The 14,453-nt window shown below is 45.5% G+C and overlaps 1 protein-coding gene across 1 annotated transcript in view; it reads left to right on the top strand.

Annotated features, from left to right (window-relative positions):
- The first annotated feature begins 2,028 nt into the window (after positions 1-2,028).
- Positions 2,029-14,453, top strand: part of LOC103779230 (tau-tubulin kinase 1-like) — a 29,232-nt gene continuing 16,807 nt past the window's right edge. Inside the window, exons 1-3 of the mRNA XM_008946854.1 lie at positions 2,029-2,105; positions 2,258-2,816; positions 11,168-11,191. Coding sequence (XP_008945102.1) covers positions 2,029-2,105; positions 2,258-2,816; positions 11,168-11,191 — 660 coding nt within the window. The remainder of the gene's footprint in view (positions 2,106-2,257; positions 2,817-11,167; positions 11,192-14,453) is intronic.

Below are 14,453 nucleotides of genomic sequence, written 5' to 3' on the forward strand. Positions count from 1 at the left end.
TAAATGATTCTATGATTCTATGAGATGGTAGGAGGAACGTTTGTCAGGGTGGAGGCAAAGCATGAGATCAGAGATAATGTAAATAGTCACAAAGCTTTCGCCTGGCCTGAGGTGGGAGGGAAGAAGGATCTTGTTAGTGTACATACAGGGATGCATGCACTCGGGGAGCTAGCTGGCAGGTCCTGCTCTGGTGGGTTTCATTATTTTCTTATAACAGTAATAACACTATTCATTTTTCAGCATACAGCATTGCACTTGTTTGCATGTCAAAAGTACACATTGCACCCTGATTTCAAGGGTAATAGATCTCAGATCCACACCAAAGAATTAAAAAAAAAAAAAAAAAAAAAAAAACAAAAAAAAACAGAACAAAACAAAAACCAACAAGCTAATGAAAAGAAGCTTTTTAAGGGATTGTGTGCAGGAGAATGTGTTACAAGACATAAGCCCTTAGTGCTGGTAACCCCATTCACATCCTTTGTTACTCTCTCTTCCTCCTCCCATTGGAACTCAGTGTATGGATTGTGATTACAGAATGTTGTGGTGAAACGGCTCCTCTAAAAGAGATAGGGGAGAGACAGGTCTTCTCAGAGAAAATCTGATGGACTTGACCTAAGAGGAACAGTCACAAGGAGATGGTAGCTGGAAATGAAGAAGAATCAAAAAGAACTAGAACGAGTATAAACCACTAGCACTACCCCCAGTTTGCTAGGTACCGTTTTATTCTGGGTGTCTGGGGAAAGCTGTAATATTTCTCTGTAATTCAGGAAAGATTGTTTGTGTTGCTCTTAATTTAGAGTTTGAATAACAAATCTGGAGTCTTGCTACTTATTATTATTCTCGCTCAGAAGAAAGACTTTGAAATAGGATGTTTTTGTCTTTTCACAACACAAACTGACTCCCAGCACTGGGAAATTCTTCTGCCTTTCTGGAGTAAATTCTTCCACTCCAGAAGTCTCCTCTGCTCGGGAGTGGATGGAGACATCAGCTAACTGCAGACTTTCTTTTATTTTTTTATCAACAGCTCTTTAAAATCCAGTTCTTCACACACAGTACAGGCCATTTGTCATTCTTACCTTGCATGCTTTGTGTTCCCTATTCACAATAATATTTTTTTTAAAGACTTTAACAAATACAGCCTGTTCTCAGATTCCTCAGATGGCTTTTGCTGAGATCTTTGGTTTTACTCACATTTTTCTTTAAATCAGCTTTTGGTTCACCTCCAATTCCCCTTTCTTCATTAAAAAAAAAATCATTTTTGCTTTTAATTCTTTCCATCTCGACTCTGACTTTCCACTGTGCTAAAGAAGCTCAGTTTTACTCACCAGCCCTCACCCAGTGGTCAGTCACTTCTCTGCTTCCCCTCATGTTTTCTCACACGTGGAAGGCTTTTCCCAGAAGAGTCTGCAAGGCTCCTGTATTGTCCTTATTGAGATCTTTTTGTAAAACATGCTGCAGCTGTCTTTTTTGGGGCAGCAGATGCTCTGGCTTTGTGCAGCAAGCTGCTAGCCTTTGTGACAGAGAAGCAAACCAAACAGCAGGTGTAGGCTACATGAACACTGTGGAGCAGCAAGGCTGACACGGGCTTTTCTAGCTGAGATGCTGACAGGACCACTGGGGCACGAGGAGCTTCCAGGGCCTCTTTAAAAGTTATTTCTGCATGGCTGCAGAAGCTGCTGCTATTTAGACTGAGAGCCACTGAACATTATTCTACGCTTTGTAAAGGGTTGCTTGCCATGTCTCCTCCCTGCTCCTCCAAAGTATTTAGTGTCATCTATGCACAATGGAATCAAAGATTCTTGTTGTCTTTGAAGAATTTGTGTGGGTGCCTTAGAGGCCTCAGTGGCCACCACAGAGATGGCACAGTCCAGCTCCAGAGGTTACAGAAGCCCAGCAGAGACACAGTTAAGTCAGATGGTAGATTTAGGAGTGGTTGGCTGGTTTGATTGTTTGTTTGTTTCACAAACCAGTAGAATTTACCAAAGGAAAAAAGTATATTGGGTTTGTTGGGGGAAACTCTTTAGCGTCATGTCATCTACAAGGAAGAGAGATGCTGAACTGGCTGTCATGCTGAAGCACTTTGAGGGGAACATCTTTATGCCATTGTAGGTTCCAAAGAAATACTTTTGTTTAAGCCTGTCATTCGGAAGCAAGAAATGAGTGAGATGGACTGTGCAGGTTTTCTCTCAGCTCTTATGATCCCTCACTTTGACCACAAACCTGGTGTATTTGTAACGGCTTCGTGTTCTGTCTTTAGGTCTCGGATGGACTTACCTGGCTCTCCGTCACGGCTGGTGTGCTCCTCCCAGCCAGCCCAGATGCTGTCCATTGACACCGGCCAGGCTGACCGGCAGGCCAGCGGCAGGATGGATGTGTCTGCCTCAGTGGAGCACGAAGCCCTCAGCAACGCCTTCCGCTCCGTGCCCCTCGCCGAGGAGGAGGACTTTGACAGCAAGGAGTGGGTCATCATTGATAAGGAGACAGAGCTGAAGGACTTCCACCCAGGTGCTGAGCCGAGCACCTCTGGAACCACGGATGAGGAGCCTGAGGAACTAAGACCTATTGAAGAGGGTGAGGAGCGAAGGCGCTTGGGGGCAGATGCTGCAGTCAGGCCAAAGACGCATGATGGGCGAAGTCGGGGCATGCAGCCTGTGACTGAGGAGGACAGTTCCCACAGACATGAAGGACCTTCTCAAACAGTATCTGACAGTAAACATGAACAGCAGACAGGAAGTCCAGCCCATTCCCCCCTACATTCAGCACCAGCTATCCGACAAAGGAGACGAGAGTCTGAACCCACTGGTCCTCAGAGACAGGTAAGATCCCTGGGTCGGTATCTTTTGGCCTAAGCATAGCATCTTGGGAAACCTCAGCTGTGCTGGAGATGTCTGTGATTCCAAGCATGGATGCTCTTGTGAAACTTCCTGACAGCGCTTGCAAATGTTGTGAACACCTTAGAAGTGCTCCCTATAGCTAGTAACGTTGTCCCCTACTAAGGACACTGTTATCAAGATCTTTCAGCCATTCTGGTCCAGGGACAAGAGAAGAACACAGTTGTGATTGTGGGTATCTTTAATTAGTTCTGTTGTTGCTCTCCCATGGTATTTTGTTAATAACCACTTAGTTGTATGAAGGTATCACTAGCCAATCTTCTCCAGATAGTTTCTCAGCAGCAACAGCAGTGTATGGCAAGAGAATGCCCTCTAATCTCATCACACATTAGCACTGGGCAGGCCTGCAGCAATGCAAATCATAAAATAACTCCCTGAAATTAAACTTTTTTCTAAATACCTAAGAAAAAGATCAGAGTAATCAGCACGCACATCCCCTCAACCTTACTTCAGTGACTGCCATCGTTGTTGCAGAATATTTACTCACAAAAATGTTCTTTACTTACTGCATCTTTTCCACATAGTTGTAGAGAGCTTTTTTCTTTTGGTTTTGCTTTTTTACTGTAGTCCTCGGAAGATACAAAGAAGTTCAGGTTTTAGTGGGAGATAATTTATCAGATTACCTGAGAAACCATTACATCCAGAGCTCTTCTGTCATATCTAATCTTCATTTCTCAGCCATTCCACAGAAGGCTGTCTCAGAGTGTTTGGTGCAAGACATGAGAAATTTTTTCTCCTGAGGGCTTTTTGTATTTGCATGTTAATGAAGATCTCTCACGCAGGCAGGATGCTAAGTGCAGCAAAGAGCAGGCGAGTTACAGTCATGTACATGGTGATGCCCTCCTACAGCAGGCATTCATGCAGTCTGCTTACTCCCCTCTGGAAGATGGTAACTTCATCTCCCACCCCCTCTTCAGCTAATTCTCTAAGAGAGTGTTCACTGGACTGGAGCATGTTAAAAGCACATCCTTCCATTCAGGCCTTGCCTAGATTCTTCTCTTCTCTGGGTGCCAGAGAGGTACAAGAAAAAAAGGACTGTTAGTTTTGTCAGCAAAACATGAATGATACAAGAGCCTGTATAAAAAGAATCAATCCAAATCCTTGCCTGCCAGGCAAGGTGTTCCTTGCTAAGGTGTATGAGGCTGCAGCATTTACAGGAAGGAGAGGGAACGCTGACAGCAGGCACTAGGAGACTATCCTGCTGAGCATGGAATAGTAGCAGTACATGCTTCTCATGGAGTCTGCATCCAGTTGCAAGGTTCCTAGGTGGAGGTGTTTGCTGTATGAAGCCAATATATAGAATGCCTCACATATCTAGAGATTGCATAGGCAAGCTCAGCAGCGTTGGAAGGGTCTGTGACTGAATTTGTTCTGTCTGCACACAGTGAGCTGAGATGTGCAAGATGTGATGAACATGGCAAGAGCCAGCTGGTAAGAACCAGCTGTAAGAACCAGCAGGGACACCTCACTGACACATTTAGGGTAGTGGAAGAAGGCTGGAGGTGCCTTCTTGGACATAGCATATAATACTGATATATAAGATGACTGGGGGTGTTGGGTATGATGCAATATGAAGGCTATTTATCACTGCACAGTAACTCAAAAAGCAGACAGAAAAGGTAAATTAATGGAATTGTGGATGATCACTGCTAATATATTAGACAGCTTTGGTTCTTCAGTAGACTTGTGCATTTTTTTGCTCCTATGATCTGAAATACCCTCTAGTTACTCCTTGGCCTAGCTTTGTACATACTTTGGCTGGCTGGAATTTAGTTGTGTTTCCTTTGATGTCTGGATCCTTCAGTTGCCTCTGTATACACAGCTTTGCAGTAATATTCATATTTCTCTTTTTGCTGTCACAAAACCAGCTGCTGACTGTCAAAGGAAAAATGGCTTGGGGCCTAAAGGAAAGCAGAAGCCTGCTCTCTTTAGGTACAGCAGAGATGGAGGGGCAATTAGTTGGGACACTAATAAGAAGTTGGCCAAGGACTTAACTAAGGAAAATACTGAAGGCCACACTAGCAATAACAGATGTTTCCTGTAGCTCAGGCTTGTAGCTCTGGGTATGACTGAAACTGTGATTAGATTGTGTGTAAATCTTTTGTACCTTTGAATATGACCTGAGCCTTTAAGAGAGGTAAAAATGTTGCTAAATACAGAACTACCATGGATGACAGCTCCAAGATGGATCAACTAGAGCAGGTTGCTCAGGACAATATCCAGTCTGAATATCTCTGAGGATGGAGACTCCACAACATTTCTGGGCAACCTGTTACAGTGTTCAATCACCCTTATGGTAAAAAAAAAAAAGAAAAAAAACCAAACTTTTCTTATGTTTAAATAGAATTTCCTGTACTTCAGTTTCTGCCCATCTCTTTTGTCCTTTCACTGGGTACCACTAAGAAGATTCTTGATCTACATCTTCCCATCAGGTGCTTATAAATGTTGAAAAGAGCCCCCCTGAGCCTTCTTTTGTCCAGACTAAGCAGTCCCACCACTCTCAGCCTTTCCTCAAATGCGAGGTGCTCCAGTTCCTTCATCACCTTTGTGACCCTTCGCTGGACTGTCTCCAGTATGTCCATGCCTCTATTGTACTGGGCAGCCCAGAACTGGACACAGCACTCCAGATGTGCCCTCGCCAGTGCTGAGTAGAGGGGAAGGAGCACCTCCCTCAGCCTGCTGGCAGCACTCTTCCTAACCCAGCCCAGGAGGCTGGTGGCCCTTTTTGCCCCAAAGGCACCTCACTGGCTTGTGTTCAGTCTAGTGTCCTCCAGCTACTTCTCTGTTATGCTTTCCAGACGTTTGGCCCCCAGTGTGTACTGTTCCTCCACACGTGTCTGACTTTGCACTTCCCTTTGTGGAACTTCTTAAAATCTCTTTTTGCCCAGTTCACCAGCATATATCTGGTAAATATCAGAACCTTTGAATATCAGCACAATCCTCTGATGTGTCAGCCACTCCTCCCAGTTTTGTGTCATCTGTGAACCTGCTGAGGGTACACTGTCCCATCATCCAGGTCATTAATGAAGTTGTTGAACAGTAGTGGCTCCAGTATCAGCCCCTGGCTACACCCCTAGTGACAGGTCTCCAGCTGGACTTTTGTTCCCCTAAGCACAATACTTTGAGCCCAGCAGCTCAGCCAGTTTTCAGTCAAACTCACTGTCTACTTAATTATCTGGCCCATCTTCAATTACTTTGTCTATGAAGACGTTATGGGAGACAGTGTCAAAAACCTTACTAAAATCAAGATAAACAACCTCACAGAAAGCTATCAGGCTCATCAGATATGATTTCCCCTTCATCTATCTATGCTGACTGCTCTGCCACCTTCTTCTCCTTCCTATGTTTGGAAATGGCTTCCACAACAATTTGCTTCATGCCCTTTCCAGGCTGACCAGCCTGTAATTCCCCGGGTTAGCCTCATTTAGAGCTCAGATGTTTGTTCAAATACATGAATCTATTGGAAGAAAGATATTCTCGTGCAAGTGTGAGGGATGGTGGTGTCCTCATGAAACTGTGTGGGTGTGAGAGCGAGCACAGTATGAACAGATGCTGCTGTGGGGAAAGTCAATTCAGAGGAGGCTCTGAATAGCCTGGGGGAATTTCTGACCCAAATATTCTCCTGTATTAGATATCTCCCAGTCTCAGCTGACAAGAAGACAGCTGCAGTGGAGCATAGACCTCATGGGAAGCCCTGGTGCAGGGAGAGACCAGGTCTGTCTTGAAACTGTGTCCTGCTAAAGCCCTTCTGTCTGTGCACACTTTAGTGCAGCACTGAGCACCCAGCAAGCTGTTTAACAGAGCTTTTAAATGGACTAATAAATCTCTGCTTATTTTTATGCACTCACATGCAGGTAAAACTATAGAAATAGCCAAAAATTAGTGGAAAAAAAGATTGAACATTGACTTCTGTTTACATGTTAATCCTGACATAGGATTGCTGTTGTTGGAAATAATTTATAGTCACACCTAGCAATATAATTAAAAAAATCTGTCGAGTTCTTAAATATGCTGAGGAAATTCACTGACACTTGACAGAGATGGCAACTTACTGCTGCCTTCTGCCCTGGAAAGAAAAACAAATGTTCATATGTTTATCAGTTTTAGTGATTACTTCTGACTGTTGGTCTGTGCTTAGAGGCATTTCTTGACTCTGAATCTCCCTTGCTGCTAGTGCAGTTGACATTGTACAGAATGTTTTGAGACTCGCCTGCCTTAAACATGCCTGCCCAAATGATACTGCATCTGAAAACCATAAGAAAAGTGAAGCACTCGTGAGAGATATTAACTCTTCCTTACCTATTCTTGGATATATTCTTCAGAGTTCAGAGAGCATTTTGTTGACACCGTCTCTTACAGTCCCATCTCCTAGAGCCAAGAGTTAAGGTCCCAATGTGAAGAGGCACTGGTGTGTTTCCTCACCAACTTAGCTGTGTAGTTAAAATCACTCATAAAAGAATCTCCCTTGGTGCTGTATTAGGCTTCTTTTCTCCCACAGCCAACCTTCCGCAGCCAGGAGAGTGCCACAAGTGGACTTACTCAAAGTTGTCCATGTCTTGACCCTGAGAGGGCAGCAGCTGTGGAGCTTTCAAGCTCTTAACAGCCATACTCCACCACTGCTGTCTTTGCCGAGAGATCACACAAGGACACTCAAGGTGAAGACCTGTGTTGGTAATACTGTGAGTAAGATAGGAGCAGTCAGAAGCACATTGCACAGGCTGCCTGGGACAGCTTTACCTGGGAGTCCAACTTATAATCACTGGCTTCCTTTCATAAAAAAATGTGCTGAGACCCTCACTGAGCCAAAAAAACTCCTCTGTTCTGCTGCTTAGCCCACAGGTGCCCCCACATTCCTTGAACTTCATCATTGCCTCATCTGAGGGATGCTATAGTTGTGATGTTGCCTGGTACCCCTGGGAGCAGCACAGCTGGTCAGGGGATAACCACATCAGCAACCACAGGACGCCCTTCTCCTCCTCCATTGGTTTGAGTTGGTGATGGTTATTCATTGGAAATGGGTAGAGGAGAGGCCTGCCTCACAACAAGGACAGGGGCTCTGGTATTTTGGGTGATCTGTACTGCCTCTCTGGTTCATGTGGTGTAGAGCCCTGGGTCTGTTACCTGGAGGAGCTCTGTTTCATTTGCACTGAGGACTGAAAGCTGAGCAGGGCTCAGCTGGGTTCTGGTTTGGGCCTGGTGGCCTCTGTGGCCCCAGACCCTGGAGCAATGATGAGGGAAAGCCTTGTCACTCCCACAGTGCCTATAGGCAGCAGGAGAGGACAGAAACTACAACTTCACTGGCTCTGAGGCAGAAGGAGGAAAAGCTGAGCTAAAATAACCAAGCAACAGGTAGAAGCAAAACACAGCAGGGTTTATAACCTAGGGCAGAAGAGTTAGTCTGGGGGAAGAAGGCAGCAGGAAAAATGAGGTATGAAAATGTGCTATGGGTCTTGGTTTCCGTTCTGCAGCATCGGCTGTGGGCTGCTGTGGGGTGACCTGAAGGACCATTTGTCAGTGGTGAGAAATAGGCATTTGCAGAAGCAGGGACAGACTCTCATTGCCCCTCCTCGGGGTAATTTCTGTTGAGCTGCTTTTGGTGCCTGTTGACAGAATCACAGAATAGAACCGTGTGGGTTGGAAGAGGCCTTTGAGATCATCAGGTCCAGCCGTTAACTAAGCACTGCTAGGTCACCACTGAACCATGTCCATCAGCACCACAGCTATACGTTGTTTAAATACCTCCTGCAATGGTGACTCCACCACTTCCCTGGGCAACTTATTCCTGTGCTTTACAACCCTTTCTGTCAAAAATTTTTTCCTAGTATACAGTCTAATCCTCCCCTGGCCCAACTTGAGGCAGTTTCCTTTTGTCCTATCATTTGGTACCTGGGAGAAGGTGCCAGGGGAGAACTCCCACCTCACTACAACCTCCTTTCAGGTATTTGCAGAGAGCAGTAAGGTCTGCCCTCAGCCTCCTTTTCTCCAGGCTGCACAACCCCAGCTCCCTCAGCCACTCTTCTTAAGGCTCGTGCTCTAGACCCCTCGCCAGCTTTGTTACCCTTCTCTGGACACGCTCCAGCAACGATGATGTGATTCTTTGATGTTCAGCTCCTTCAACTTCCCTCCACATGAGAACAGCTTGCAAGCTGATGGAGAAGGATCTGTGTAGACCTGGCCTCTGTCCCTTATGTTCTTCACACTCAGGGTACCTGTCCATCCATGTGTTAGAAATACACAATCAGCAAAACATAAGAGAAGTCATGCTCACATGTGCTCATAATAACAATCAAACCATTAAGCTCTGTAGAAATGCCTAATTATACTTTCTGTCTTTAAAATATATTGACCTCTGTCAATATCACATTTTTCTGGGACTTTACATGACAAGTGTCATACTGCTCCTCTCCAAACAGAGCAGAGTAGGCCTGATGGAGGGCAGTCCAGGCTGACTGCTGCCAAGGGCAAAGGGATAAAAGGAGGTAGCATCTCAGCACTGACTGTGTCATTTAAGCTTTAGAGCATCAGGGAAGAAAAGTGGCATGTCTGTAACCTCAGCTTCAGCCAGGAGGCAGCAGTACCTCAGGGTGCTTGCTGGTGGGGCGATGCGATTTGCCCCATCGTGGCCTGGGCAAGGTCCTTGGTCCTGTGGTGTAGAGGAGGAAAATATACACTGGAAATCATAAACTATGCTAGGCCAAACACGGAGCAGAAAGTAAATAAGAATTCTAGTATACTTAGTTGTGCAGCCTAGAAACAGAACCCTCAAAACTGAATTTCTGCACTAGCTACACAAAGAATAGATGGTTGTCTTTATGAGAAATCAGAGCTGCCGTTTAGAATTTCTTTGCCTCTCTCAAATACCCTGTATGACAGCATTTCATTAGTATTATCCCAGAGCCTGATCTATGCAGTGACACCCAGTATATTTAGGTTTATGAATAATTGCTTTTCACATTTAATGTCCACCACAAGCTGAGTGGTTTTCAGACACTTATGAAGATAAGCTACCTGCCTCAAAGCACTGCAAAGATATTGAAGGTGACAGGGAAGAAATGAGAGTGGATGAAGTTCAGCTGTTATATCATTTGCAAGGGCAACATCTCTAGTAAGGTAAGGAGAGCAGTGTTGGCTTAAGAAAATAATCAATATTGCCTTTTCACATTTCCCAATTACATTTTGAAACCTGCAGAGGCTTCCTGAAAAGACACACCACACAAGGAAAGGAATGGATTCGTAAGGAAAAATGTAATTCCAGGAAGAAAGGTTTTGGAAATTGAGGTCGCTGACCCCTGTGAAAGTGCTAGTTTCATAGCAGAGGTAGGAAGGGGAGGAAGGGCTTAGCATTTTCAGGATGAGGAATCTGAAGTCATTCCCATAATGCCTCTCTTTTCCATTCGGTGTGTAGAAAGAAGGTAGGGACTGCAATCTCATCCTGACACAAGCTGCCCTCTGTGAGTATATTTTCTTCCCTCTCCTGGGCACCCCAGGATCCCAGAAGCAGAAAAGGGACCTGAGAGTGCATCTTCTCCTCATATCCTCCTGTGGCTCTGTGTTTTGAATTCCTCACTGAAAGGATAATTTTACTCTGCCTGCCTTTCCAGCTGCTGCCTGTCCTCTGCTTACCAAAACCTGAAAGCATTAACACTCCCCCTGCAGATATTCAGTGTGAAAGTGTATCGGGAGGCCAGCAGTGTGAGTGTAAGAAAAAGGAAGTCCACTAACAGCCCCCAAAGTTGCCTTTGCAAATCCCTGGCGCACGTTTTAATAAGACTCATGGAAAGAGCCCCTGACGACCCCTCACTTTTCAATACATAGCATAATTTTAGCACCAGGTGTTTCATCTTTTCTCTCACATGTGGTTTCCAAGTGTGCTCAGAGCTTGACTGTTACCTAGATGCAAGAGGTGTGACATCTTGACCTAATGACATGTCAAGATGAGTGGAACAGAGGAACAGAGAGGTGAGGCGTGCGGCCTGAAGAGCCAGAGGAGGGGACTGGTGTAGCGGAGCCTGGTACTGCTGGTGCGGCTCCTGTCTGTGTGTGGCTGGGGAGAGCATGGCAGGCCCCCTTTGATGTCAGGTTCCCACGGTGCCCCTAGGACCCCCGGGAGCTTGTAGAGGCAGAGCAGTAGGTAAGCCCCGTGTAGAGCAGAAGCATTTTTCATCCGCCGGCGAAGATGTCCACAGCATGCGCATCACAAACGAGGGGCGAGTCAAGTCTGTGCCTGACACCTTTTCCTCCACTCTTCTTGGTCTTTTTCAGTTGGAGGAGGACAGGCCTTCTCAGCACTCCCTTCCGAGGTACAGCCCCCTGAGAAGACTGGCATCCTCCGTTTTCTCCTCCTCAACCCTGGAGACAGAACACTACCCTCACGTTGGTGGCACTTTCATACAGCGCAGCCGTTCGGCGGAGAGCAGCCCCGTGCGCATGCCCCACCGCAGGCACATGCCCCTCACGGCAGGAAACCACAGACTCATGCCTTCCGTCCTCCGCATTTCCAGGTCCCAGCTCCAGCAGGTGTGGGCCCGCTTCACACACAAAACATAGCCTGTTCAGGGAAGCAGCAGCCTCCGTAATGCAATAATAGATCCCACCTGCCCACAATGTGTCACCACTTAATGCAATATTGAATCCCAGACAACACTGGCCTAAGGTACTGTAACTTCCAAAGCCCCTGCAACCAGACCCCACAGAGACTGAAAACGTCTGCCTTTCTAAATCTCCCAGCAGCCTGGGCCAGGGGCGGCAGCGTGGCTGAAGATGGGAACGCAGATGGTGAACGTGTGATGTGTGAAAGAGGTGGATGCCAGGGCTCATCTCAGAGACTTGCTCGCGCGCCCTGCAGCCTCGGGGTAGGAAGTGCAGGGCGGCCTCACTGAACGCGTGCCATCGAGCCACAAACGTTTTCCAATTATTACTGGAGAGGAGAGACCGTGGAGGTATCAGCAAGAGTCACCTTCCCTGTGCCCGTCGGTGCAAGCCTCCGCGTCGGTATCTTACACTGGGCCAAATCTGTAGGCGGTTTTACTCCATCTAGATGTAGGCAGACTCCCACCGGAAGCTCACCTGAGGCAGGGCCTCAGGATCTGTCCCTCTTGTGGAGTTATGATCATGTCTCTCTTTGTTGCTTTGGCCCCTTGCTTTTGTTGCCATTTGGTTTCCACACAGTGACCGCGTATTTCTCTCTCTCTGGCTTTGCCACTATCGTGTGACAGTGGAACTGTTCCTCTGCTCTCCACTCCTAAGCTGCTCCAAATCTATCTGCCTTCCCCCAGAGGCGCTGACTGTCAAGAGCTGGATAGCAAGGATTTCCTTACTTATCCAGCTGTATATTACACTGTTTCTAAATGCCAAAAATTTTAGGCACCTGCAGCTTTTCAGTGGCAGAGCACCCCTGCTTCCTGGTCTTGCTTGGAAATCCCTGTGATAACAGATCTCACTTGAGAAATAAACTGGCCTCAGCACTTGGTATACAGAGCCCCTGGAGCCCTTGTCTAAAACTAACTCGAATCTCAGAGGAAAAGGGAGATCAAAGTTAATGTGAATTGCCATAAGTATCCTTATTTCCCAGGTTTGCAGAGGTATATTGCCCTTCTCAGTATAGCTGCAGTGTAAAACACCAGGCTGTGTGAAGACCTTCTGTAGTTAAGTGAATGTAGTGACTGTCTTCTGTTGAGATGAGCCTTTGGTCCAGTCTTCTGGGAGGAGGCAGTATGGAAGTTGAAGTTAAAGTTAAAGAAGAAGGGGTCATTGCTGGTGCTCAGGGCTTTAGAAAAATGCAAGTCCAAAGTAAAATACTCTGCAGAAAGTATATGAGCACAGGATACAGACAAAAAAACATCCAGAACGCTTAGGCAGGTGGGAAAATGGCTTGGGATAAATATGAGTGTTGGAAGAGAGTTGTGACACAGAGTATTACTGCATAGGTAGGGTGTTTCCACTTCAGTTACAATGAACTCTTCCTTCCAAATACTGATTTCTGTAGGTGTGTCTGCCCTGCCTGAGTCTCCTTTCATATCAGATTCACCCTTCTATAAGCAACCCCCGACAGTTCAGCCCTGGAGGGCACGGGTAGTGCTTTCTGAAGCTCATAGGGACCCAGTGGTGCTCACGCCGCAGGACACGCTCAGGAAGGCTGGCGTGCGCCGCTTCCTGCCTGCCTGCCCACAGAGCATCCCTGTGGGTGCAGGAATGGAGGTGAAGGGGACAACACCCCTTACTTGAGAAGATTCATTGTAGGCATGACCAGTCTCTTCCCACAATCATCCTTGAAGAAGTGACAGCCATTTCTTTTGATTTTCCCCAAGAATATGAGTGAATAGGACGCTTTACTGCCTAGCCGAAATTTTTATCTCCAATCTGTTGATCCATTTTATTTTTATAAAAGTCACTGGGTATTGCCAGAAATACTCTAGAATTAACCAGTAGATTAATCTTATTTGGCAGGTCTTCTCTTGTCGGGCACAGAAATGAGAAAGAGCAATTTGCTTTTCTCAAAGTGGTGTGAGAAGAGATGATTTCCTTAAGTGTAGGCTCTACTCTGACATTATTTTTTCCATGTTCAGAGACTTTAATAGAACAGCAAATTCCAGAGAAAATGGAATTTGTGAAAGAAGTCAATTTAAAATCAGTAGCTCTTAATTTTCACTTCATAGTCTTCAAAACACTGATATTTGCTTTTCAAGGTCATTTTTAGGAGCAAACATTTCTATTTTTCTCGGTCTTAAAAGCAATTTTTAGTTTCACCAGTGAGAAAAGGGAATAAGCAGGCTGACTGGGTATTTATAAACTCTAACCTGCCAGTTTCAGACAAAAATAATGACAGGCAGATAAATAGCTCTATACATAAAATTTAAAGGGCAGTAATCTATCTAAATGCTACTCATCATGGTTATATATATAGAACCCCTCGAGCCCTTGTCTAAAACTAACCTGAATCTCAGAGGAAAAGGTAGATCAAAGTTAATTTGAATTGCCATAAGTATCCTTATTTCCCGGGTTGTTCTTGCCAAGTAAACTTGATACTGTTCTTTTTCTAAATTTGGAAGTCTGATTGATAAAGATGGTTGATTTATATAGACTTCAGTAAGACTTTCTTCTAGTTTAAAATTATTAATAAATTACAAACCAACTAACCAAACAAAATATGATTATATGTTGGTATTGCTTACAAGTGGGGGTTTTTCTCATTGGGATTCCTGATCTCCTGCCTTTAGCTCAGCACTGTTCCGTGCCTTTAGTAGCTGCCAAGAAGAAAACAGAAATCACTGAGGGTGACAGGAAGATGGGTGGCTTGATAAAACAATATTGGCAGGCCAGCTCTGCAGAAATACTTGGATTGCTTCATATGTTGCTTGCATTCAAACTAATTATTGCATTCAGCCAGGGACAAGGTCATGTTTTGAGTACAAAGGACATGGGTCACGCACAGAGTGGGAGAAACTGTGCCCTGGGAGGTGCTGTCTCCCAAAATGAGGTGGGAACTAGGGGAAATAATTAGCTGCATGTAAGTTCTCATTATGCTGCTACAGAAAAAAAAAAAAAGATTCTTTGATGTATCAG

The sequence above is a fragment of the Merops nubicus genome, unplaced genomic scaffold (genome assembly GCF_000691845.1).
Source record: "Merops nubicus isolate BGI_N331 unplaced genomic scaffold, ASM69184v1 scaffold10269, whole genome shotgun sequence".
Classification (NCBI taxonomy): domain Eukaryota; kingdom Metazoa; phylum Chordata; class Aves; order Coraciiformes; family Meropidae; genus Merops; species Merops nubicus.